We start from the raw sequence: 26,196 nt of genomic DNA on the forward strand, positions 1-26,196 counted from the left end.
GGTACGGATGTGGGTGTGGTCGTGTGTATGGGTGTGGGTGTGGGCGTGTGTATGGGTGCAGGTACGGGTGTGGGTGTGGGTGTGGGCATGTGTATGGGTGCAGGTACGGGTGTGGGTGTGGGCATGTGTATGGGTGCAGGTACGGGTGTGGGTGTGGGCATGTGTATGGGTGCAGGTACGGGTGTGGGTGTGGGCATGTGTATGGGTGCAGGTACGGGTGTGGGTGTGGGCATGTGTATGGGTTCAGGTACGGGTGTGGGCGTGTGTATGTGGGTGTGGGCATGTGTATGGGTTCAGGTACGGGTGTGGGTGTGGGCATGTGTATGGGTGCAGGTACGGGTGTGGGCGTGTGTATGTGGGTGTGGGCATGTGTATGGGTTCAGGTACGGGTGTGGGTGTGGGCATGTGTATGGGTGCAGGTACGGGTGTGTGTATGTGGGTGTGGGCATGTGTATGTTGGTGTGGGTGTGGGCGTGTGTATGTGGGTGCGGGCGTGTGTATGTGGGTGCGGGTGTGGGCGTGTGTATGTGGGTGTGGGCGTGTGTATGGGTGCAGGTACGGGTGTGTGTATGTGGGTGTGGTCGTGTGTATGGGTGCAGTTACGGGTGTGGTCACGTGTATGTGGGTGCGGGTGTGGGCGTGTGTATGTGGGTGTGGTCATGTGTATGTTGGTGCGGGTGTGCGCGTGGATGTATGTGCTGCAAGAGCAGGGGCTGGAAGTGGCCAGTAGAGAATGACTGTTGGAGAGTCTCCTTATGTCTCCGTTTTTGTCTGTGTGACTTTTATGGTTGAATATGGTGGTTATGCTGTGTTTGCTGTGACAGTGAGTGATGTATAATTTAGATAACCTGACCTTCACACCGTGCTCCCTGAGCTCTTGGCTGGCTCTGTAGGATGGCAGTTGGTTTCTTTGAATCAACAGTTCTAGCCTCAAAGGCGGGAAAGCCCACACTGTTTTTCATTGGGTCTTTGAAGTGGGGCATGCCACCCTTTAGAGAAGTTTAAAATGGAATGTCATCTCTGTTCTCACTGTGACTCTCACCTCTTCACAAAGCCTGCCTATGCTCCACCTGCTGTGTAACCATAGCAACTGCCCCAGGATGGACGTTCGAACATGGAGCAGACACCACCCTCATTTTCACTGACTTTCTTCACCCACTCCTCTTCCTCACCCACCTCTCTTCCTCACACTCTCCTCTCCTCCCCCCGTCTCATTATTTCGCCTTTCAGTGGGGGCATTATCACATGACCACGCTTTAATGATTATTATAGTTCCACTGAGTTAACCTCTCCACTCACCCTCCCTCCTGGCTCGCGTTCACTGTGGCCCAGCTGTGAAAATCATCACTTCTCCCTGTGTTCTCTGTAATGGCCCCTTCCAAACACTGATGCAGTCCATTGTTTAGAGTCTGGATTATTGACTGCAAATTAGAGTGAAGAGCACAAGGGAGGGAAGCCTCTAGTCTTTCTGAATAAATAGCCCCATTGTTGAGCCGGACATGAGCTTCACTTAAATAAAGCACGGCTGGGCACGGGGAGGAACCTCTTTCCGCCTGAGTGAAGGCCTGTAGGGTGGACTGCGCTCGCAGTTAAACACCTGGCTCAGTTATCGCACACAGTCATAAGTGAAGATTTCTTTTTTTTTTCTGAATTACTCTATAAATTCTGTTCTGTGTGAATGACTTTTCAAGTTCACAGAGTTCTGTACCTCATGTTCTGACACATTGAACATTGCGGTTTGTAATAATGTGATTAAATTAGAAGGTGTCTGGGGGCAGCAGGTGATAAACACACAGTACACACACAGTAAACACACAGTACTGCTAGTATTGGCGATGTTGCTAACATTTGTGTACATGTACCTTTGCAGGTCTGGCCCGTGCTAAGTCTGTACCCAGTCACACGTACTCTAATGAAGTGGTTACACTGTGGTACAGGCCTCCGGATGTATTGCTGGGGTCCACAGACTACTCCACTTGCCTGGACATGTGGTGAGTTCAGCATCACACACCTCCAACGGCTCCAGCCCGACAGACTTGTGCCCCATACTCCTGCTGTGGCCCCCATGAGTTCTTAAAGCTGTAAAATGACTTTTATTAAATCCCGCTGAGTGGAATTTGAGTGTGAAAAGTGTGAAAACTGGCATATGGTTCTTTTAAAAAATGGCCACAATCTCATTGGAAAATCTGAGTTAGTATAAATAGAAATTATTGGAAATTATATGAGCCTATCATTTTTCCAGTATGTAAATATGTTCAGTTAATACTTGTAAATCACAAGTTAGTGATGGGTATCTAGAAAATAAAAGTTCCAATCTATACTTACCATTTAGCAAATCTGCCGGTAGCTGTTGAGACTTAAAAATGTAGGGCTGGTCTTCCACATGTTACCATTGCCAGGTAATGCCAGTACTTTGCTATTATAGGGGTGGGCATGTATAGGGTTGTGGAGTTTTCCAATTTTTATATTAATAGAATGTGGATTTCTTGATTAGGGTTGAAGTGTAGGTATTGAATACAAAAAAAAAAAAAAAAAAAAATAATGGTCTTAAAATGTATTTATACACAAGATGAGATGTCAAATATCATGTGCCAAACCATTAGTGTTTCACATAGGGTCTAACCCTCTCATTTCATTCATAATAAACCTCTAAGCAACTATCTTGTTTCCTGTACCCCGTGCACTAGTCTTCAGCCCAGTCTGAAACACAGACCAACAAACACATCTTGTATCACTGTCTGTGTGAGTTTATATGTGTTTTACTGTGCCTAAATAACTGTAAGTGAGAGCATTTTGCATTCTGGGGACCAACCAATTGTCCCCACCAGGATAAAATTTTACATTTTCATAACATTTACTTTTTGGTCTCTGTGTCCTCCTCAACCTCAGCCTCCATCAATCCACACACACACACACACCCACCCCTGTACATCATCTTTTCTCTGACTCTGTCAGCGTACCTCTTAGACACTTTACTACATCCGTCATGCTTGCTCGCTCGCGCTCTCTGTCTGTCTGTCTGTCTGTCTGTCTCTCTCTCTCTCTCTCTCACACACACACACACACACACACACACACACACACACACACACACAAAACTGTGCCTTTCACGCTTCTTAATGTAGAGGAGCAGTAGACCGTGGCAGGTGTTTTCCTTTTTGATTGAGAGGCAGTTACACAGACGCTGCACAGGTCTACAGTGATTAGCATCACTGACAAACACATATGGGAGGTAGAGGCACAGCAGGTGCTTTCTCAGTCTAGTGCCCCTCACCCCTTCCCCATTTCTACAAAACATAGGCAGAAGACCACAAAAATGTCACCCTGTCTCAGAGAGGATTAAGTAAATATGTGACCAAATTGAGTTTATTTATTCATGAATTTATTTATTTTTATTGTACTTTTTAATGTTTTTGAATATATGCAAAATGGTGTATTGTTTTATCTGGGTTTGTCTGTATGATCTGTACTCTTACCACCATTTTCTAAGGGTGGCCAAAAACAGTGCAGCCTGGTTGACTTAATTAGGATGCAGACTTGCGTCTCCCAGTGCTCTGTGACTACTGGCATAAAGCCCACTGCAGTTCTGGACATACAAAGAACAGTACCCGAGGCAGCTGCCCAACCGAACTCTGGTGCTGCAGTCCAGCCTAGAGCAACATAACACCACAACCCCCCTGAAACCCTAACTAAATTTGAACCTGAGCTTTGATTCTTGATCCTGAAGGCAGCCTACCACAGGCTGTTACAGAGCTATAGCTACAATATGGCTGTAGATACACCATTTATGAAAGTTCTGGTCTGGATAAAGAAGGACTAGTTCCAATTATGTAGATGCCAAAATTGTCAGCATTGTAAGGTTTCTGAAGGAAATTATTTATTTTTCTAGACATTGGCAATAACCAATGTTTGAGTGATATCAAGACACACAACTTTGTCTGATTAAAAATATTAAAAGACAAGATATACTGTATGAAAATAATTTCCATTCAGTGTAGATGTGTGCGGTAAATGGAGTTATAGGGACATGGAGGGATTGATGAAGAGAGACTTCCAACCTTCTGCTAATGCCATTAGGGATTGGCTTGGGGGTAGTTAAGGAGACTGCAGAGGACAGCACAGGAACATGTTACTCATCCACATTCTCTCTGGTACATGTTGAAAAAACCTTGATACAGATTCATTTAATCTTGTCTGGAAAGTAGATGAGTGTAGGGGTTGTTGTAGTTGGGGTCAACACACCATCCTTCCACCACCAGCAGTGAACTTCTAACACTAGAATGTAAGCAATGGCTGATGTCGTCTTTTTTGAATATGAACGAACAAAAATGGATGAACAGCAAAGATGGTGAAGGTGTTTATTTAATTATGCATTATGAACAAAATTTGATCTTTGTCATTGTTGCTGGTCTCTCACATCTAGTGTTTTGCGTTTTTCACTGGAATAATATAACTTATTAGAATATTAGAATAAAACCAGTTCAGATCAGTCAAAATTACCTAACCATGTACAGGATAAAAACAATTTTCAAAACAGTGTCTACACCAAAAATACCCACGATATCTTACTAAATTTCCTATAACTTGAGGTGGTATTTTTTTTTTAATCATTGTTTACCTACACATCACAGATATCATGATTTCATGAAATACTTAAAAGGTGGGGTACATAACATTACCACATATAGTTATTACATAGGACAAAAGGTACTATTGATGGATGGTTGATGGTAAAAACCATCATGCCATTTATCTCCATAATTTCTAGGCCATTCAGCTTAGCAGTGAATGAAAGAAGATTGTTGGTGCTCAGGAATCACAAAGATGAGCTGCTATTAGCTGCAATGTATCATGAAAGATACATGTTTTAACATGTCATTGAATTCTCACAAATTGCATTTAAGATATTTGAGGGAAAAAAAAACCTATAAGTATGTTATATTCTCAAGGGCAATGCTTCTTATAAGTGACTAAATACAAGGCAATTTGTATTTAACATTTATTGTATATTACAGTAAAGTATGAGTCTTGATCTTGTGGAAGTCTCTATCTTTTGCTTTACATGGTTTGGAAACCTGTGTGGGTAATTACTGTTGTCCCTTAGTGGTCAGAGGTGGAACTACACTGTGACAGTAGCTTGTCAGAATGGTGGGGGGGTTTGGAGGGACTGTTAACAGGGTTAGGGCGTATGTGTTCTATGCACCCATGTGTGAATGCAATGAGAAAGTGAATGTGTCAAGAAACAATAGCAGTCTGATAAATGAAAGCTGATAATGGCTACAATGCGTCAACACCTCCATACCTACCACACATACGCACACAGTTGAGCGTGATTTAAAGAGACAGGAGCAAAATAAGACATGTGGAGTAATTTATGCTCTTTGTGCTTGTTATACTGTGGAATGTTTGTAGTATTAAACGTGTTGCATGCAAACGTGCTAGCAATCTCATCCATTTGATATCATGCATTCTATAGCAACGGTCAGAGCAGATGTGAACATTGTTCTGTCTGATATTTTGCAGGGGTGTTGGATGCATCTTTGTTGAGATGATCCAGGGAGTCGCTGCGTTTCCAGGCGTGAAGGACATTCAGGACCAGCTGGAGAGGATATTCCTGGTGAGCTCCTCCACCTGCATATTGAGTCTAATAGAGTATGAAGGCTCAGAGCACAGCCACCCCTTTCATGTCTCCCACTTCTCCTCTCTTCTCTTCATTCTTCAACATATTTATTAGCTGTCTCTGAATGCTGAATGAATAGTCTTGTTTGAGGGCATGTATGTATATGTCCTGCGGGTTTCATGGTCATACATATTTAAAGAGAGTGGGGCTGTGGTGTGTCTCATGAATTCCATAATCACCTCTGGTGTCATTTTCCATAATGTAGTGCCTGAAGCAGAGTGCAGAAGGCAGAGGGGGTGAACTCAGTCAGGGAAATAATTCATCCAGGCTATTACTAACTGGAGGAGAACAGGGCGGGGGTCAGGAGGAAAGCCCAAAACCTTTGGGGTGCCAAGGTCAATGGGCAAGCATGTTTTGAGAGGGGGGGGGGGGTTGGGCTGGGGGTTACAGAGGGTGAGAGATTGAGAAGGAAGAGCATGAGGAAGGGTATGAGAGAAGAACAGGAGGGAAGAGAACAATTGAAAAGATGGAAAACTGGGATAATAAATGACTGCCTCTGTGTGTGAGGGCACATCTGAGACCTCTTCTCTCTCTCTTCCCCACCCCAGAGCAAGTGGTACAGGGAAGAAGCCCTAGGCACAGACCAGCCCTTTAGGCAGAAATGCACAGAGTGGCAGTGTAGGTTAGGCTCATCAGTGGGCTTCACTAGCAGGCGGGAGGGCTGCAGGTGTGGTAGTGTGAGGAGTGTGTGCTAGCGTTGAGGTGTTCAAGGCAGACCTTTTTAATCCACATTTTGCCAAGACCTATATTTTTTACATGCTGTGGCCTGCTTGATATTTAGTGTATATCTGTCTGTGTGTATGTGTGTCTGTCTGTCTGTCTGTGTCTGTCTGTACAAAGACATACATAGCACTGGAAATCTGTTTGGTTATTCAAAAACTAAAATAGCTGATCAAAAATAGATGATGTCTTGATGTTCCTTCCACTTAATGTGTTCTGTAACTGTCTAAATATGTTTTGGAAAATTATCTGTTGAAAGCTTAATTACAGAACAGATTATTTTATCAAAAGTAAATGCTCTTCTAGAATGACTCTCTTTTAAAATAACAAAAGGATTAATGTGATGTAGTCCTCTGGGCTGGTGTGATCATTTCTTTCTAAAAGAGGAGTTGATATTTAAATGTCTTTCAGTTGTGTGTGCATTTGCATCTGTGTGCACTCTCTGTCAGTAGTTTTTGATGAGTATGGAAATATGCAGAGACCTTGGCAGATTATGCATGAATTTATAACAGTTCAGAGCTTACGCTTAGATTTGCCATTTTCACCTTCAGATTGCAATCAGAAATATTCAAATCCCCCCCCCCAAAAAAAAGAAAATAAGAATTTATAACTAAACTTTTCTGCACAGCTAGCTTTAAATTAAGATTTTCAAGACCTTGAACAATCCTAGAGACACCACTGGGAGTATTGCCTTGCTATGGGAGAAAGCCCAAAATTTCATCAGTCTCCTCAGGATCAAAGAAAAATCTGTGTTACTGCATAAGACTTGCAGGATGAGAGGACCACTGGGATAAATGTGTCAGTGCCAACCGTAAGATCACTTAACAACCACGGATTTAATGACCTGTACTTCACATGCTCACCACTCTTGACCAAGAAGTACAAAATAGATCAACAGGAATATGCCAGAAGGAATTTGCATAGGTCTGGCAAGTTCTGGAACACAGTGTTTGGCCATATGGATCAGGCGCAAAAAGGTGACCATAAGAATACTGTCCCCACAGTCCAAAGCATGGAATTGAGTCAGTGATGTGGGGATGTCCTTCTGCTGAAGGGGCTGGTAACCTTGATCATGTGACTGGCATCATGGATTCAGAGAACAACAAGCCATTTTGAGGACTTAAACCTTGCTGATAAGCACACTTCCAAGTCAACTAAATATCCACATTTAAATCCAATAGAAAGTATTGTGATGAGATTTAAAAATAACAGTTGCAGCATGGAAGTCATGAGCCTCAATGAGCCTTAAACCTTTGTAGGAGAAGAATGGGCAAAGATCTCAGAAGAGTAGTGTCAGAAACCTATTCGTTAGGCAAAAGGATGTGCCACCAAGTTCTGAGGTTGGGTGTTGAATAACAGTGCACATGGGCATTTGTCAAAAGTATTAGATGTTTTTCATTTAAACTCAAAATGATCTCAACTTGGGTTATCAAAATTGGTTGTATGTAACATCGAATATTTTTTCTCTGACTTAATGTATATTTTCATTCACTTCTATATGCATCACCATAATACCTTTTAAGGCAAGAGGTGTTGGGTATTTCTGATTACAGCTATACAATCCTGCGATTCAAACACCATCAAAGGTGTGTGTGTGTGTCTCTCTCTCTCTCTCTCTCTCTCTCTCTCTTTTGCTTTCTCTTTCAGACACACACACAAACACAGTCTCTCACACACACTGTCACACATGTGCATGCGTGCACACACACACACTCACACTATCACACACACACACACATAAAGAGGCTCAGTACAAGGCCCTTTGCCATGGAAGGCCATCATTATCCTGCTTCTAAAGGGCAAGCTGGTTGTATGTGCTGAATAAAGGGGAAACAGGTGACCTTCTCCGTGATGTGGTGCTGAAGTGGGCACATCCAGAAGCCTGCTGCCCTTTACATCCACTGCATGCTGAGTGGGGCTGTCTGTACAGCCGCAGACACTACCTTTTATATGCTTTTTGGGTATTTGCTTGCCTTACAATTCATTTCATATTCAAGGTCACCGTGTGCGAGTGTTTGTGTGTGTGTGTGTGGAGAGTGGAGTGGACTCCAGGCTACTGCAGCCATGGTCTCTTGTAATCACCCAAGCCTAGAGCAACCTGTTTTTACCCATGTTTATTCACATTTGTTTGTTTGTGCATGCTGATTCATGGTTATTCATGTTTTTTTAATTTAATTTTATTTTTTTTAATCTTTTATTGAGGATACAAAAGGCAATGTTGGGATATCTGGTTGTGTGTGTGGTTTTCTCTGTGTTTGAATGGGTGCTGCGTGTATGTGTGTATATTAAGAATGTGTGCATGTGATGCATTAGAACAGACAAGATGAACTTGATCTCTTTATGCACCTGCCAGCCAGTAGGAGATGACCTTCCTCCAGTGTTCTATATAAATACTGACAGCTCTATTCACAGGAAATAGGATTCACAATAGTGTGCATGTGTGTGTGCTTCAGAGAGATGAATCAGAAAGGGGATGGTGCCAACACCTCAGACTTTCAGGGATTTTATATTGATAGAAGAACTCCAAATATTCACAAGCCAAGTATGCAGTAACAGAATTTAAATGGTATTGCATCTATGTTATGTATTCCTACTTATTTTTACTATTTAAATGATAAATTGGTTGTTTGTGCACATCATGTTTCTGTTCCTACTGTCATCTGCTGGTTTCGCTTTAGCATGTTTGAAAATAAGCTTTTATGTAGTTGGGGTTGAAATGGACCTGCCCAAACACAAGCAAAATATGGAAAGGAGAACTTGAATAAGCAATTCTCTCATAGTACCATACTTTGACAAATACACATACATTGTCACGCACATACTTTGTACTAGGTGGTGACAATAAACAGCTTTAAAAAAAATTACAGTGAGGGGGACACACCACCTTTCAACCTGAGGAAGTAAGAAAAACTGTAAAATGTAAATGTTAAGCTGGAGCAGGATTTATCTGAACAAGTTTTCCAGTGTTGTGGAATCAAATAAAAGTGTTCTTTTCAATGAATAAGTACTCTGCTGGGACTAGACTTCCTGAATGCTTGAGTGACAGTAAAAAGTATTTTTTATTCAACAACCTTTTAAACTTTTCTGTTGTAGGGATGTGATTTATGTCATTTTTAACATGTACGTTTTCAGACAGCAAGTTTTCTAATGGACAGTGGAAAATACAAGGGAAGTTGGAGTAGCATGCAGAGCTTTTTAATTATATATGTTTTTATATAATATATATATAGAAAACCAGACAGAATATATATTCTGTCTATATATATATATATATATATATATATATATATATATATATATATTTTTTTTTAACAGCTAGAAACCGTTTTCTGTCTGGTTTTCTTTTCTTGGTCTGCTTTTCTGTCTCACCCCTCACCATGTTTCACACCCTTTGTGACTCCGCTATAGCACTTAAACCACCACCCCTTAAGAGACAGGAAAGACATGCCTCAAGACTCTCCTGCACTAGCACCCAGATGGTAGAATGAACTCCCATTACCTGTCCGTACATCAGGAGTCTCTTGCAGTCTTCAAACGTAGACTAAAGACCTCGTCAAGAAGCACTTGAATAATAGTGAGTGAATTATAGTAAATATAGTAATTTCAAGGGACTTGAATAATCAAGTCTTTCACTTCTGTACAGAAAAAAATAAATTGTATGTACTTTGTGTGTATTCCCTCTGACAGCTTAATGGTATATTTAGACTCCTTAGTATACTAGCATAAGGAGACATCTAAGAACTGTTGCTAAATGTTCTAAATGCAAATGGATTCCACTGCCTTGTCAGCATTCTCTCTCTCTCTCTCTCTCTCTCTCTCTCTCTCTCTCTCTCTCTCTCTCTCTCTCTCTCTCTCTCTCTCTCTCTCTCTCTCTCTCTCTGGCTTCAGTAACCTAATAGAAGAGATGTGGGCATATTAGTAAGCTACCGTTAACCACACACAGGTGCAAACAATTTTAATTACCTGGCAGTCCACCCAGGTGCTCTCTCTGCCCTGTGGAAAATGCTCAGTCACACCTTCACTGTCACATAGCCCTACAGTCCAAATCAGGCCAGGGAGTCATCCGGCCTGCAGCCAAACAACCCCCTGGCTAGAGAGAAATTTGGCCATCTGTGCCCTGGTCTGTGGACATTTAAAGGGCTGAGGTGCCAGAAATCAATGGGTGATCCACTCGTTGGCATTCTTCGTGGAGTCACTGGGGTAGGGTGTGGTCAGAACACAGAGTGAAAGGGCATGGTACAGACAGTCAAGAACCCCCAACTTGATGCCCCGTCTCTATGGTAATTTACTTCATCTCGTGTATTGAAAGCTTTTGACTAATGTGCAGCACTGGGTGATGCTTTCCCACAGCCACCTGGCACAAAATGGCCCAGAGTCCTCTCCCTGATATGTATGTCTATAAGTCAAAAGGAAGAGAAACGGGGCTCACAAAGAAGACACCTTTAACCCTGATTAAAGCCTGTCGACACTACTCCATCTCCTGGCCTGTTCTGGCTCTCCCTTTTTAGTCAGAACAGTCAGTGGGCTAGTGAAGTCTGAATAGATAGGCACAAATTCATGATGGTAGTCATGCAGCCCCAGGAACTGTCTCACCACGTTTTTGGACTTATGTCTTAAACAGGCTGCAATCGCTGCAGTCTTATCACTGCAGCATCCATGATCCAAGTGGAAGCCCAGATATCATACCTCCAACTGTCCAGTGGCACACTTCTTTTAGTTTGTGGTTAGGTCCTCCCAACAGTTCTTCATTTCTGTAGATGATAACATCCAACTAGGCAGAAACATGCGCAGTGTGGGGCCTGAGGGTTCTATCCATGAGCCAATGGAACATAGTAGGAGCTCAGAAAAGTCTAAATGGAAGTGTGACCCAAATGGAGTGGAAAAGGCAGTTTTTTCCACAGGACGCTGTCAAAGGAATCTGCCAGTATCCCTTTGCCAAATCCTGTCTGGAGTAAAAGCGAATAGAGTCCAAACAGTTGAGCAGCTCATATTAGCACTGGATAAGCATCAAATTTAGAAACCCTATTTCTATTTACTTTTTTATAGACAACACGGAAACAAACAATCATAGAGCTTGGGAATAAACACTCTGGGGAAGCTCTAGTCACTGTATAACTCCTTGATTACTGCCATGTCATGCATAGCCTTGGGTTCTTGCTGAACTGTTGTCGTTTTGTGTTCAGGTAAATAATACGGGAAGCTGCGGATAGACACTCCCAAGGGAGTTTCAGTATGGTGTTCTGTGAGGTCAGTTTGACCAGGCAGGGGAAAACACACATCCCCAAACTCTCGGCAACCAGGCAGCCTCTGCTTTCTGGAATTGTGAGATATGGTTGCCAGAGGGGACTGGAATGCGATTGAGAGTCGTGGGAACCTCAGGACCTAACTGATCCCTCTTAAGGAACCACTGTTGCTAGAGTGACAGGGACCACTTCTTTCCATGTTGTCATGAGGTTACAGTGGTAAATTTGGAGTGCATCATTCATAAATGTTCATCTAGCCTCAGTCAACCTGGTCTACTAGGACATGATGTTTAGGAGACCCTTGGACTTCCATCCATTCAGTAATTCAAACAAGGAGAACCTTGTGGAGGCTTGCAGGACATCTTGCAAACCGAACAGTAGAGAATCCAGCCATTTATCCCCAACCTTAGTGTCTTCATGTGTGAACTTCTGGTGATATTTTGAAGGTCTGACTAAACCAACCTGGCTGTCTGTTTGGGGATGGTAGACACTGGCGTGAAATCCGTTTAATCCCCAACAGTTTCTACAGTTCGGGTAGTGTGTGTGACATGAATAACCCAGAAGATTCTGGCATAGGCACATGTGGGCATGGCAAAAATGTTATCCATTTTCATGACCAGTGCAATTACAACAGAACAGCACAATTTCAAAACAACACTGGGTTAGACTGAATACAGGCTCACCAGGTGTGGTTAGTTGTGCCACCACAATGTTAAATCAGATTACCTCCTCTCATTCCCTTTAAAATCCCGTTTAAAAAGTGTGAACTGGTGGCACAGCACAGTGACAGTTTTATAATGACAGTGACTGTGCAGGAATAGCAGCTAAAACAAAAGTTCACAGATGAGGAAATAGACATACTTGTCAGGGAAGCACAGAGTTGTCATGATAAAATATTTATTTATTATAATATTATCATTATTATTTTTCACTGTAATTAAAATAAAAGTAATATTTACATAATTGTGATATAAATTATTCTTTAAATAATATAATTTTCCATGAAGAAATTCTGATGTAAATCACATTTAGTAGTCACAATAGAAGTTGAAGTGAGGAAAATACTGTATTGTGCTTTCATTTGCATTAATGGCAGGTCTGAGGAGGTTGTAGTGCAAACACTATTTTATGACAAAATTAGTTTAAAAATACAATTGCACTGGTCATACCCTGTTACACCATTCCACCCACCTTTTCACAGGTGCTTTTATTTCTGTCTACTAAATTAACAGATGGTGATAATTGTGTTTGTGCTCTATGAAATTTGTAAAATGCAGCATTAGGTGGCTGTAACGCCCCAGCACAGCCGTGAAATTGGAGCCTGGAATCTCCTTTGGAATTCTCACTCGGGAGACAGTATAGAAGTATGCCTCCACAACACTGCATACTGAAATCCTGCACAGCACCATTGCCTCTGGGTATTGCATTACATGGTCCAGGACTAAAGTGGTATGTATGTGTACTCTTGTAGCTCAACTGGTAGAGCATGGTGCTAATAACACCAAGGTCCCATTCCCAGCAAGTGCATGCACTGTCATCCTGATAAATATATAATTCACTTGTCAAATACCATAAAATGTAAATGTACATTTTAGCCCCGTGTGCTCTGTTCTAATGGCCTGATGAGGTCCATACATCAAGGTCCCTTACAAAGGGGACCTTGATTAAAGGGATGGGATGGGTGAAAGGGCAATCTTGGGAGGGCAGGGGATTAACTGACTGACATTCCTGGCATGATGCACACCACCAGTGAATACCTGGCCAATAAAAATGAGGTTCTTTAGTGTTGTGTTGTGGTAGAGTTGTGAGTCACATGGAAATATGGAACTCTGTGGCTCTTTGGACCAACAAATTAATTAGTTTGTTGGTCTGAGTGTCCCACATCACTCTTATACAGAGTCTCTAAGAGGGAGTATAACAAGACTACTTCTGGCTTGAGAACCTGACCATTGATAACTCTCACTTGGTCAAAGGTGTGTTTCAGGCTGTCGTCCCAAGACTGCACAAGTGGAAAATACTCCAGGGGAAAGCCAGCTGGGAGGCATAACATACAAAGGTCTTGTGGCTCAACCTTTTGGTAGGTGTCTCGAAAGTCTGAGCCTTTCTCCTGTCCCTTCCTGCTTTGGCTCATATTGTGATGGCCTTGGGACCTCATCTTGCTTGAGGATGTCACAAGCCACACAAACATGCCTAGGGCAGGACCCACCACCAAGTTCTTGTCCTAGTACCCACAAAGATTATGGTCAATCAGTGCCTGAAATTAGGGGGTGAGTAAGGTGAGGACTAACTGGTGAGGACTTGACTCCTTTTCCACTGCTAGTGACAAATACTAGCAGATATTTGTGAAAATATTAATGGAAAAAAGCTCACCTTCCTTTTCAATGCTTTGCCTTGTGCCAAGCCTTGGTGAATGGTTGTCTGGTTACAGCCCAAGTCCGCAAAGGCCTGATATGTACCCTTTTTGTATTCTCCCTAGTATGCAGTAGGCGACAATGTAAATCTGGACAAATGATTGCCCTCTCCAGATTTCTAATGATAAACAATATTATCGTGCTTGTAATAAGTACTGTGGGAGCATTACAGGGCTCTGATCCTGAAAAGTGCCCCAGTTTGCTTCATAACCAGCATGTCTGCTGGGGAACATGCTCTCGTCTATGTTGTGAGGTGGTCCACTGCCAGCTAGATGGCCTCCTTCAGGGAGACTGGGCAGTGGCACTGGACCCATTCCACTGTCCCTTCCAGAATGTGGTCCACGTACTGCTCCAACACCACCAGTGTCCAGGAATGGCTATGGAGTTCCATTCTGAAGGGAGAATCCACCGCTTGCAACAGACCCTGAGCATTAGGGTCCTGAACTGCTGGCTTTTCTGTTCTGGAGTCTGTTCGACCCACTGCTTTCTTGAGGGCTCTAAGGGTGTGCTGCAGCTGCGACGCTGCCAGCATTTGCTGGGCCATGAGCTGGGTCTGTCCTGAGACAGGGGAAGCAGGCACACCACCCAATTCTCCTGTGGCCAGACACAGGTAGCTTGCCAGTGGTTCAAAGAGCTCCATGAATGCTTCTGGGTTGTCTTGTGCAGTCCACTTCATGAGCTGGAATACGACTGAAAACTCCAGAGGTTCTACTGGTTCTAGCAGGATCTCTCTTGCTCTCTCTCTTGCTCTCACTCTCACGCTCTCTCTCTCTGTGTCTCTTTGTGTCGCTCTAACTCTGGTAGGTTGGTAGGATACCACACACATGTAAAACCAATTTGGATTACACTCTGCATAGGACTGGTAAATGAGGATGGTTATGGAGCAATCGGCCCTGCTCCAGTGTGTGCTTTGTGACAGTGGGACCTGAGTGGAGGGTATAAGACAGAATGTGGCTCTTACACTGTGGATTGTGAGAGGGGCTGACTCCTGGCCTGTGAGGGGATAGTTCTGATCCACATGTTTCTAAAGGAGGACAGACTGTTCTGAGAGAGAGAAGAGCAGATATAAAGTAGAGAAGCTGGGAAGTGTAGGAGCAAAGTGAAAAGCACAAGCTTCTGTGTAGTTGAACACACAATTAATTATTCTGACCTAGGTCATAATGTTTGGGAATATTCAAGTTGTGAAATAATTGATAATGAAGTGCTGGTGTGCGTTGGTGAGGTGAGCCAGATTGTTTAGAGAGAATTGCTGGAGAACTTACTGCCTTCTGTTCAGGAAGAATTAGCAGTGGTTAAAACTAGAATAACTAAGACTAACCACTTGTGGCAAAGGCTGAGGGCAGCAACCACATCTGGTCTTGAAACTGGGTCTTCCAGGTGGCAAATGTGCTCTGACCAGCAGGACAGAACACACCTTTACCTTGCTGAGTGGAGGTGGTGGTGTTCAATTTTAACCATGGGCATGCTCCTGATGTCCTCACAATACCCCCCTCCCCACACACACACTTCTGACACCATTTGTATCGAAGGCTGAGAGCAGCAATAACACCCACCCAGGGTCTTTCAGAGGGGTAAACATGCTCTGACTAAAGAGCCATCTCTGGTACAGCAGCCTGAACACATTCATCTTCCTGAGTCAAGGTCTCCATTACACTACTTTCTCCTTCAGGAAGGTGAGGGTCTCTGCCACACTAGTTCATGAATAAATCAGCTTTCAAATATCTATGACCCTCAGAACAAGTGACCTGACTATAACTCAATTTAAGCAGTTGTTCAGTTTGTTAAATTTGTCATTATATGTGCGTTTGCATTAGTGTACTGATCCACTGGTAATAATGGAAAGCTTTACTACTACTCTTGAAATTAAACTGTAGAGAAGTCAAAAGTGCAATAAAGTACAACCCTCACCACAAAAAAAGAGGGTACAGGACAGGACCAAATTTCCTGGAGTTTAGAGAATGGCCTGTAAATTATGCAAAGTACGCTGCTGCCCTCTAATGGCCATTTTGGAGTTTTTCTGCAAAACTTAAATATCTCTTAAATGTAGTAAGAGCATTCAGATTTAGGATTGGTAAACCTGGTGATGTAGAGGGTCAGAGTCTGGGACAGCTGAAGTTGTCTTTAGGGTCCAAGTCTGGGTCACTGTTAGAGTTGTACTGGCAGGTTGATCGGTCACGACATGGCTGGAAATTGGAGGTGCTTGCTGGTCCCCTCTAGAAACAAGCTAAAATATATTAAAATATAGTGAAAATTAAGACAATAAATCTGCTAATGGTGTAAGCAGGATTTCTTGAACCTAGCATAAATATATTTACACAAACACTAAATGATACTTAAAACTCTCTGGCTTCCTTTTTTTGGATTCGCAACCAGTTTGAAAGTTAGCTGGCTTTTAGATTCTTGGTCATGAATAGCTGTGGCATAGTCAAGATTCGAACTACTAATCTCCTAATGAGAGTTCTCCATCTCCTTACAGCTGAAGCTTTACCAGCATTCAGTATACACTTCAAATAAATAGCATGTAAAGCTGTATTTCAGTGCAATGATAATAATATAGTAATTGTTTTAACAATGAAGTTACTTCAGCTTACTCTTAGGACATTGACATGACACTATAAAATACAATTATTGAGCTTGTGTTGATATCTGACCCAATCTGATTCAAAATGAGTTATGTTCAATTGTTTCTATGACTGACTGTGTTGAAACATGTTCATTTCACTAGTTTATGAACTTCTTTATGAGATTATTATTAGTCTTTAATGGCAAAAGACTAATTTTCCTGAAATGTTTTTTTTTATTATTACTTTTCTCTTTCATTCAATTTTTTACAGTGTGGGTGTTAATTTAAATTTAGCTTTTACTGAAGATGTAAAATGATGTAAAAGACAATTACTGCAGATTCAGATTTAGCAGCAGTTGTCGTAGTGAGTGAGAGTGTGCGGGTGCGTGTGTGTGAGTGGAGGAAGTTACACTGTTACTCTTTCTTTGTTTCTCCCTCTGCAGGTGCTAGGTACTCCATCAGAGGAAACCTGGCCAGGTGTTCACTCTCTCCCTCACTTCAAAGCAGGTGAACATTGTACTTTTAAAAGCGAACCTTTAATCAGTTGTGCATACACACACACACACACACACACACACACACACACACACAAAATCAGGCACAGCAGGTTGCTGGAGCAACAGCGCCCTCTGGGAGCTAATTAGCTTCAGCAGAAAAAACTGCAAATTACAATGTAGAGAGAGCAGGGTAGAAAGAGTGGTGGAGAGAGGTGGAGGGAGAGAGAAAGGTGGAGAGATGGTGGTAGAGAGAAAGGTGGAGACAGATGGAGGGAAAGAGAAGGGTAGAGTGAGCAGGATGGAAGGAGAGAGAAAGATAGAGAGATATATGGAAGGAGAGCATAAGGTGGAGAGAGATGGAGGGAGAGAGAAAGGTAGAGGGAGAGAGCAAGGTGGGGAGAGAGATGGAGGGAGAGAGAAAGGTAGAGGGAGAGAGCAGGGTGGAGAGAGAGATGGAGGGAGAGAGAAAGGTATAGTGAGAGCAGGGTGGAGAGAGATGGAGGTGAGGTGATGGTGATACTGATAGTAGTTCACCTCTTGTTCATGCTGGGTTGTGCTTGATCGTGACAGGTGGGGTCTATGAAATTTCCTGGCTCTCTAGTGGCCAATTAGACAGGAACTTAGAGGGAATGGTAATAGTGAAAACTAATCTCCATGATATTACCATGGGAGCTCATTGTTGCTATAGGCACTATGTACTCAGAGTGGTGTAGCATGAAATTATCCAAGGCCCTGAGTTAGGAGAATGCGTGGTATTCTAGGAAGACTTAGTTACATGACAAGAATGAAACATATTCTGGATGCTTCACTTACTTCACTTAAACTTGGCTTTCAGATTATCTGAGGAAAAAAAGGACCATTTATAGCCCAATAGAAAATGTGCTTTACTTTAATGGGCTTGTCCGAGTTTAACTTGTGGTCTTAAAACCTTAGGTGTAAGAGAAGACCAGAGAGAAAGAGAGTTGACCTTTGACCTGAAGGTGCATTTGGGATTTTCCCCTGCAAAGGCTTTCCTCTGCTTGTTTTGTGGTCATTTAACCCTGCTGGAACAATCTGGTTCAGTCGCTCTATCAACCAGTCTAGTCGAGTTCAAATTCTGCATTTATTCTGTGAAGAATGATCTGAAGGATTCACAGAAAACCTAACAACAGAGGGCAGTGTTTACCATTGGTGGTTCCTTAGGCATCTAACATGGCGGAACCTGTTCTCTGCTGTAGAATGAACCCACATTATTGCACAATATGTAATTTCATGCTTGTATGTAGATAGAAATTGATAAATGCATTAATCAAAAATAGTGGGGAATGGGACTGTTAAGTTTACTGATAAGCAGTGAAAGCAGTGAAAGCAGAATGTGTGTGCGTGTGTCTGTGTGCATGTGTCTGTGTGTGTGTGTGTGTTTAGGTCTCTCACACCCGAAGGCTTGGGCAGACACATAGCTCATATGTATCGATCCACCCAGTAGGAGGCCAGACTAATGATAGAGAGAGAGAAAGAAATAAGGGGATGAAGACCCAGAGAGACTGAGAGCGAGCGAGAGCTCAGAATGCACAGTGGACTTGGTTTTTCATTGTGGCAGGGGCTGTAAAGGCCTAGTTTAGACATTCTCTTGCTGAAATGCTCCAAGCCTTGTGTTCTGCAGAAACAACAGAACCACCGGTTTTCTTTACCTAACAAAGCAGTTTTGGTCTTGTTTGATGTTATTTGCTGTAGAATTGCAAGGTTCAGTGATGGGTCCTATGCTTATTGAAGGAAACACTGGAATTCAGTGGTTGGTTCTGTTCCTCGTACTGTTCCCCACAGATCGTTTTACTGTGTACAGCCCCAAGAAGCTGAGACAAGCATGGAATAAGTAAGTGGTGTATTAATTTATAAAATTTGTCTGTGCATATCAAATGTGTGTAAGGTGTTTGCTGCTAGCTCTGTGCGTTACCTTGTCACATAGGCTTTGGCTTATTGGTGGCACACCATACGTAAGTGTGATTCTTCTGTGTTAATAATGTGAACTAAAGACTGCTGTAGCTCCACAGGCTCCTGCTACACAGACAGAGACCAACAATAGAATACAGCAGCACCACACCACAGCCATAACCCCAGAATAAAGCCATAACCACACACTTCAGCTATAACCCCAGATTAAAGGCATAACCACACACTACAGCCATAACCCCAGAATAAAGCCATAACCACACACTACAGCCATAATCACAGAATAAAGCCATAACCACACACTATAGCCATAACCTCAGAATCAACCCATAACCACACACTACAGCCATAATCACAGAATAAAGCCATAACCACACACTATAGCCATAACCTCAGAATCAACCCATAACCACACACTATAGCCATAACCTCAGAATCAACCCATAACCACACACTACAGCCATTACCACAAAATAAAGCCATAACGCCACACTGCAGCTCTTCAGACAGATGTAACCCCACATAGCCCCAACAGCAGACCAGATACTGTGGCAGTGTCTGGCTGAGTATTCTACAGTGGTTGGCTCTGAGTGTCTGAGCAGGGGATACTGGTCTTGTCTGCTGAGCAGGTTGAAACACATGTGGAGTCGTGCAGGCAGTTGTGAGAGCTGAAATGTGTCCCGTTCTCTCCTTCCCCACCCCTCTCTGTTTCCGGCAGGTTGGGTTATATAGATCATGCAGAAGAGCTGGCTTCGAGGTTTCTCCAGTGCTTCCCGAAGAAGCGCCTCTCTGCTCTGGATGCCCTCCACCATGACTACTTCAGCCACCTCCCCCCCCGGCTCTGGGAACTGCCCGACAGTCAGTATATAACACACACAATGCAATAATCACCCACAGCGCACCTGTATGTGCATAGTGCTATACATACAAGTGCTTCCACTTTTACACAAATTTGTGCACACACACACAGAAATGCACACATACACAATGTTTTTCTGTTTTTGCTGTGCTTCTGTCTGTCTTATTACTCTCATCGCTGGTGATGACTTCTAAGCATTTTTGAATTGTAATTTTCTCATCCTCTTGCTGTGCTAATGAACAGCAGTCTTCCCAAGCCCACCAGTGCCATGCTTCAGTCAAAGCTAATAGGGTTCTCTTTAATGGCACATACACTGTTTTGTCTGCTAGCACATAAATAGAATCTGAGTTTCGGCACTGTGCTGGAGCAAGCTCTTAGAGTGAAAACCAGCTGAGGACAACCAGCTGCTCAGCCCTTCATCAGCACACACACACACACACACACACACACACACACACACACACACACACACACACACACACACACACACACACATCCCATATACACAATGCATACTCTTTGTACACAGACAGACATGCGCACACACACACACACACACAAACTTACAGCTGTGTGCGCACACACAGAAACACACACCATACTTAAAACACACACCCAGCATGTACTCCACATGCACCAAACCCAAACAAACCCAGACCTGATCTGTCTATAGCTTGGAGGCAGTTGCTGTCGGCTTGCCCTCAGGACTGGTGTCTCCACTGCGAGTACTCTGTTTGATGGCTCTTCACTGTGTCGCCTGCTGTGGGAACAGGCTCACCCTGTGTCCCTCAGAGCCAGACACAACACCATGGAAAATCACCCTGCCCCTCTTTGACCAATGCATTACCTTTGAGTCCAACTCTAAATGACATCCTATCACTTAACTGGTAATTAAGTTAATTGAAGTTGGTCTCTTTGTGTGTGTGTGTGTGTGTGTGTGTGTGTGTGTGTGTGTGTGTGTGTGTGTGTGTGTGTGTGTGTGGTTGGTTTAGCTCAAGATGTGTAGTCTTCATGTAAACCATGCATCAGACCCCCCACATAGGCTGCTGTAACCAACAAAGCTAATCTCTTCAGGTTGAAAAAGGGCAGCAACTGTTAGCAGGCAATATTTCCAGCACGCAGGCATGAAAGCAGCTTGTGAAAGTCTTGTTCTCTGAGCGGTGATAGAATTGCATTGAGGAGCCACAGAACTTGTATACTGTTTGAGGTTTCCTGTGAGCTCCTGTGCAGTAGAATCCAAGCTGAGTAAAGACCACAGCACGATGGCTCATTTGAATATGACAATGAGATTTTTAATTATGCAGATTAACGCTTAATCCCTTTATCAGCTCACAGCAGGCTGCACTGTAAGGTTAGGTGGGGGTGCGGCGAAGGGGTGGTGGCAGATCTGCGTTTGTGTGTGTAAAACTCAGAACACACATGGCTCAGTGCAGAGCTTTACAGGCAGAACAATAAGCGAAAATTGTTTCTGTTGTTCTATAAGACCTCAGGTTTTTGTTTTTGTTTTTTTGTTTTTTTACACAAAAGGGAGATGATAAACTCCTGCACAGCCAGAAGTCTTTGACTAATATAGCATTTTTTTTTTTATAAACTAAAAATCTAGAACACTTTTAACAAGACTGTGCCGAACCCTGACAATCAGCTTCTTTAATGTTCTGTATATTTTCAGCTTGCTGCACTGGGCTTCATTACTTCATCCCTTCCTTTAGTCCCCCCCCCCACCCCCACCCTCAACAATGGCAGCCCCTCTCAGAAGCAACTGGAATTGCTCTTGATTTTAGCCATGCAAAAGAACAATTCTGATGTTTGTGTCTTTCTAACAGAAAATGATCTGCTTGGGTGTAGAGATCATGTTTTAAACAACAACAGATTTATCCTAGTAATAGATGGGGCCTGATTGAAAGTTTAAGTGCAGTCTGCTGAGATGATGATGATGAGTGTTGAAGTGTAGAGTAAACCCCAGGGAGTCTGCCCACTTCCCAAATGTTCTGTATATCTATGAAACAAACACTAGCATAGTTTTATTTAGTGGTATGGGGTGGTGGTGTATAATTAGGGTGCAATCTTACAGAGATCCTCCACACCACCACAGCATACAAACCACCATATCACACCACCACCACATCACACCACCACCACCACATGCAGTACATTCACACCACAACACACACACACACACACACACACACAAGCACACAAGCACACACAAGCACACACCATATACACCACATACAATAATACAATAACACATACACTACATACAGTGCAGTGTATCCCAGTTATTAGGACTGTCCTGTGGGATTCATAAATTCCTACCTGTTCCTGTATTCACCAGAAGACTCTTCAAGCAGTTATAGTAAATAAACATTTTAACTGCAGAACACAGCTTCAGTGTTGCTCTGTCAGTCAACTGCAGAAATATCATAGTGGAATCTGGGAGAGATCTTAGTATAATGTAACGTGTGTGTGTGTGTGTGTGTGTGTGTGTGTGTGTGTGTGTGTGTGTGTGTGTGTGTTGTATGATTGGGGTGCAACCTTAAATATATCCTCCACACCACCACAACATATACACACCACCACCACATCACTCTGCCACCACACAAACACCACCACCACCACATACAGTACATGCACACCACCATACACACACACACACACACACACACACACACACAAAATATACACCACATACAATAACACATACACTAAATAAAGTAATGCTCATATTGCTTCGTAGTTGGTGAGAAACTGACTGAGGATCTATTTTGGTTTTTGTTTTTGTTTTTTTTTTTAATGAAAATCTCACTCAGTTATTCCTAGATCCTATTTTGCCAGGAGTCCCAGACTCTGCCTGTGACCTGCTGTGTTTGGCATATGTCAGTAACTGTGTGGTTTCTTCTTCAGTGTCCCCCATCTTCACGGTGCCCAGTGTGAGGCTGCAGCCTGAATCAGGTGACTCTGTCCAGCTCTGCAGCAAGTCCAATAGCAAAGGGGCTTCCAGCAGTAGGCACTGAACTCCAGGACCCACCCAGTGGGGGACAGCCAGGTAACCCCCTCCTCCCTACCCCATAAACACAGGCACACTTGCCACTTGCAGAACGCACAGTTGCAGCTTTCCAGGGGCAGACACATACGGGTTGCAGTGGATCCCAGTTATTAAGACTGTCCTGTGGGCTTCATAAATTCCTACCTGTTCCTGTATTCAGCAGAAGACTCTTTAAGCAGTTATAGTAAATAAACATTTTAGCTGCAGAGCACAGCTTCAGTTTTTCTCAGTTTTTCAGTTTTTCAGTCAACTGCCGAAATATCATAGTGAAATCTGGGAGAGATGTTTAGTATAATGTAACATGTGGGTGTGTGTGTGTGTGTGTGTGTGTGTGATGGGTGGGTGTGTGTGTGTGTGTGTGTGTGTGTGTGTGATGGGTGGGTGGGTGGATGTGGGTGTGATGGGTGTGCTGTATACATATAGCTCCAAACCACTACTACTATTGAACACACAAGCATTTCACTTTTACGGCCTCAGCTTACACTGTAGCATGTTCGTACATGCAAATACACCACAGTCCTATGTAGCTGTGGACTAGGTTTAATCAGGCATACCTACACTTAATGTTGGTTACTCAGGATGACTCTACACATGCCTCAAAAGAGGGTTTGGAAAAACACAACACTGAAAATGACCCATGCCTGAGCCCATAAGATGAGAAGAATCTTCCAGACAACCCTATGCTGTAAGCAGTGGGCACACCTGCTTCCACGGCTAGTTGTTCATTCCTGCAGTCTTTTCGGTTTGTTTGGGTGAGATAGATTGGGCTTCACATTTAAAAGGATATTCCAGGCTAATCTCTAGCTAGCAAAAGAGATTAACTGAAGCTGTAGCCAACTGCTTATTACCACAGACAGAAGGTCTGATGCATCTCCATGTAATTAGAACATAACAAAAAACAACTGACTCAAAATATGTTTAATGAGGCAAGCAGTTAGTATTGAAGTATCCTGTCAAGTATTTGTAAATTTAGCCATAAATCAATATGAAGAATTGTTAGAGATGGGAATACTTTTCCATGTGGATTATCTGATGATTTTGCAATTGATATCAGTGTCACAAGAGTATCTGGACCTATAATTTGTATTATTTTGCTCTGGAGTTGAAAAAGTGGGTGAAATCTTGCAGCCCAGGAATCTTGTAAAAGATTCCCTCTTATTCAGAACGCTTTTCAGCAAGTAATTAGAGTGAATAAATAGAGTAAATAAATGTGTTAAAACTGTAAACAATTACGTTGTTTATTAAGATATAAAACAGTATAATTAATTGTATTAGAGGTGGACCTACTTTTCACAGTGGAAGGATTTATGATTATCTGTAACCAACATGGAGAGTAGCCAGACCTTCCACTAAGCCTCATTTGAACAGCCATGGTAAGTGAGTTCTCATGCCGTTCTCGTGTAGGACAGCACAGTCTCTATCCAGCATTTCTGTCTCTAGTTTTAGTGGAGGGAGCAGAAGGTTCACACAGCTACACATACCCCTCCTCCTCTGCACCTGCCTGCAGTCCAGCCCTAATCCCTCAGTTGAGCTGTGGCACCCCCTAACCACTAGTACTTATTTTTCTCCTCCACTATTTTTTTTTTTTTTTTCCACCCTAATTACTCTAACTCATACTAAACCCCTAATGACTCTGACCCTTAAATACACCAACCCCAAACTGGGAGTTACTTTAACCTCTAATTACTTTAACCCCTAAATACTCCAGTCCTTAATTACTCCAACCTGTGATCAGTCCAGCCTGGTGCTGCACGATATAGCTGCACTATATTACAATGATGTTGCTACATACTGTAATTGCAGAGCGCTTATTAAAAACACAGTGGTCATCCCTTGATGAAATTAGATGCAGACTGGCCTGTATTTTTACCCAAATTATTTCTGCTTGTTGGATCATGGGAATGCAGTGATTGAGCTAAACGCCAGGAAATGTTAATCTGTGATGTACTTCAGGATGCTCACAGTACACAAGAAGAAATGCGATGTGTTCAAGAGCTCATTTGCATAATGTGAGGTTCAGTATTGCAGAGGCCAATATTGTGAAACTGACTAACAAACAAGAGACAGTGCTGTCCTGCATGACACGAGTGAAGTGCTACACTTCTGCCAATAGTTATTTTTGTTCCTCCCTTAAACAGGTGGGATTTGCATTGAATTGAGGTTGGACAATGCAAATCCCACCTGTTTACTCCAACCTCAATTCAATGCAAATCCCACCTGTTTACTCCAACCTCAATTAAATGCAAATCCCACCTGTTTACTTCAACCTCAATTCAATGCAAATCCCACCTGTTTATGGGAGGAATAAAAATAACTTTAGAGGCCTCCATGAACACATTCTGCCCTGCACACATGCGCGCGCGTGCACACACACACACACACACACACACACACACACACACACACAGACAGACAGAGAGAGCCTTGACCCATTACACACAGCACACACACACACACACACACACACAAACACAGAGACAGAGAGAGAGACAGAGAGAGAGAGCCCACACGCACAAAACTGCAGTGTCTTTAACAATAACCAGTACTTGACTGGGGGATGTTCAGGCTTAAAGAACTGACAAGAATAAAAAGGAAGACTGCTGCTAAGATTGGGCTCCACCTGAAAGCTTCGCTGCGTCCATGAGCTGTCTAGAAAAAGCCAGCAGTGTTGAGCATCGCTAGTGCCTCCCTCCCCAAATTCTCATGCAACTGCAAAACATGCAGTACAGAAATTCCAAGACTTTACTCTGCAGTTCTTTTCCTTTGCCCAGGTAAACTCTGTCTGAGCTTGAGTTTCAATGCAGAGAGATGCACACGTGTCTGTTACTCAATCCTCTGAATGTTCTGCTCAGCCTTTTGATACTCTGAGTGACTCTGTGAACGCCTGGGGAAGATCATCATTTTAGTGTGAGAATATAACAATCCCAAACCCCCTGACACAGACTGTTAACAGCAAACATCTGTCAGAGCGTAAAACAATAATTACAAATGAGTCTAACAATAATTACAAATAAGTTTTACAGGTTTTCTTATAGCTGCTGCTTTTAGCAATAAGACAACATTCACACTGACCGTATGTCCTAAAGAACTTTAACTTGTGTAGTGTAATCAGATAAGGAAATTTACACAATAGTAAATGCACAGATATTTGTCAACCTTGTATGTGTAGAGATCTGTTAGCTGAATGTGGAGGAACTTCTTAATAGATAAACAGCTTTCAATATATTTTAGTATAAATATGTTGGCTG

The 26,196-nt window shown here is 42.8% G+C and overlaps 1 protein-coding gene across 8 annotated transcripts in view; it reads left to right on the forward strand.

Annotated features, from left to right (window-relative positions):
* The window catches only part of cdk14 (cyclin-dependent kinase 14), a 100,307-nt gene that overhangs the window by 60,461 nt on the left and 13,650 nt on the right, over window positions 1-26,196 (forward strand). For all 8 annotated transcript variants that reach the window (XM_035525925.1, XM_035525929.1, XM_035525926.1 and 5 more), the window contains 6 exons: window positions 1,871-1,991; window positions 5,524-5,617; window positions 17,061-17,124; window positions 18,918-18,966; window positions 19,762-19,901; window positions 22,807-22,948. In XM_035525925.1, the coding sequence (XP_035381818.1) occupies window positions 1,871-1,991; window positions 5,524-5,617; window positions 17,061-17,124; window positions 18,918-18,966; window positions 19,762-19,901; window positions 22,807-22,916 (578 nt within the window). In that variant the 3' untranslated portion in view covers window positions 22,917-22,948. The remainder of the gene's footprint in view (window positions 1-1,870; window positions 1,992-5,523; window positions 5,618-17,060; window positions 17,125-18,917; window positions 18,967-19,761; window positions 19,902-22,806; window positions 22,949-26,196) is intronic.

Source organism: Electrophorus electricus, chromosome 5 (genome assembly GCF_013358815.1).
Source record: "Electrophorus electricus isolate fEleEle1 chromosome 5, fEleEle1.pri, whole genome shotgun sequence".
Taxonomy (NCBI): Eukaryota; Metazoa; Chordata; class Actinopteri; order Gymnotiformes; family Gymnotidae; genus Electrophorus; species Electrophorus electricus.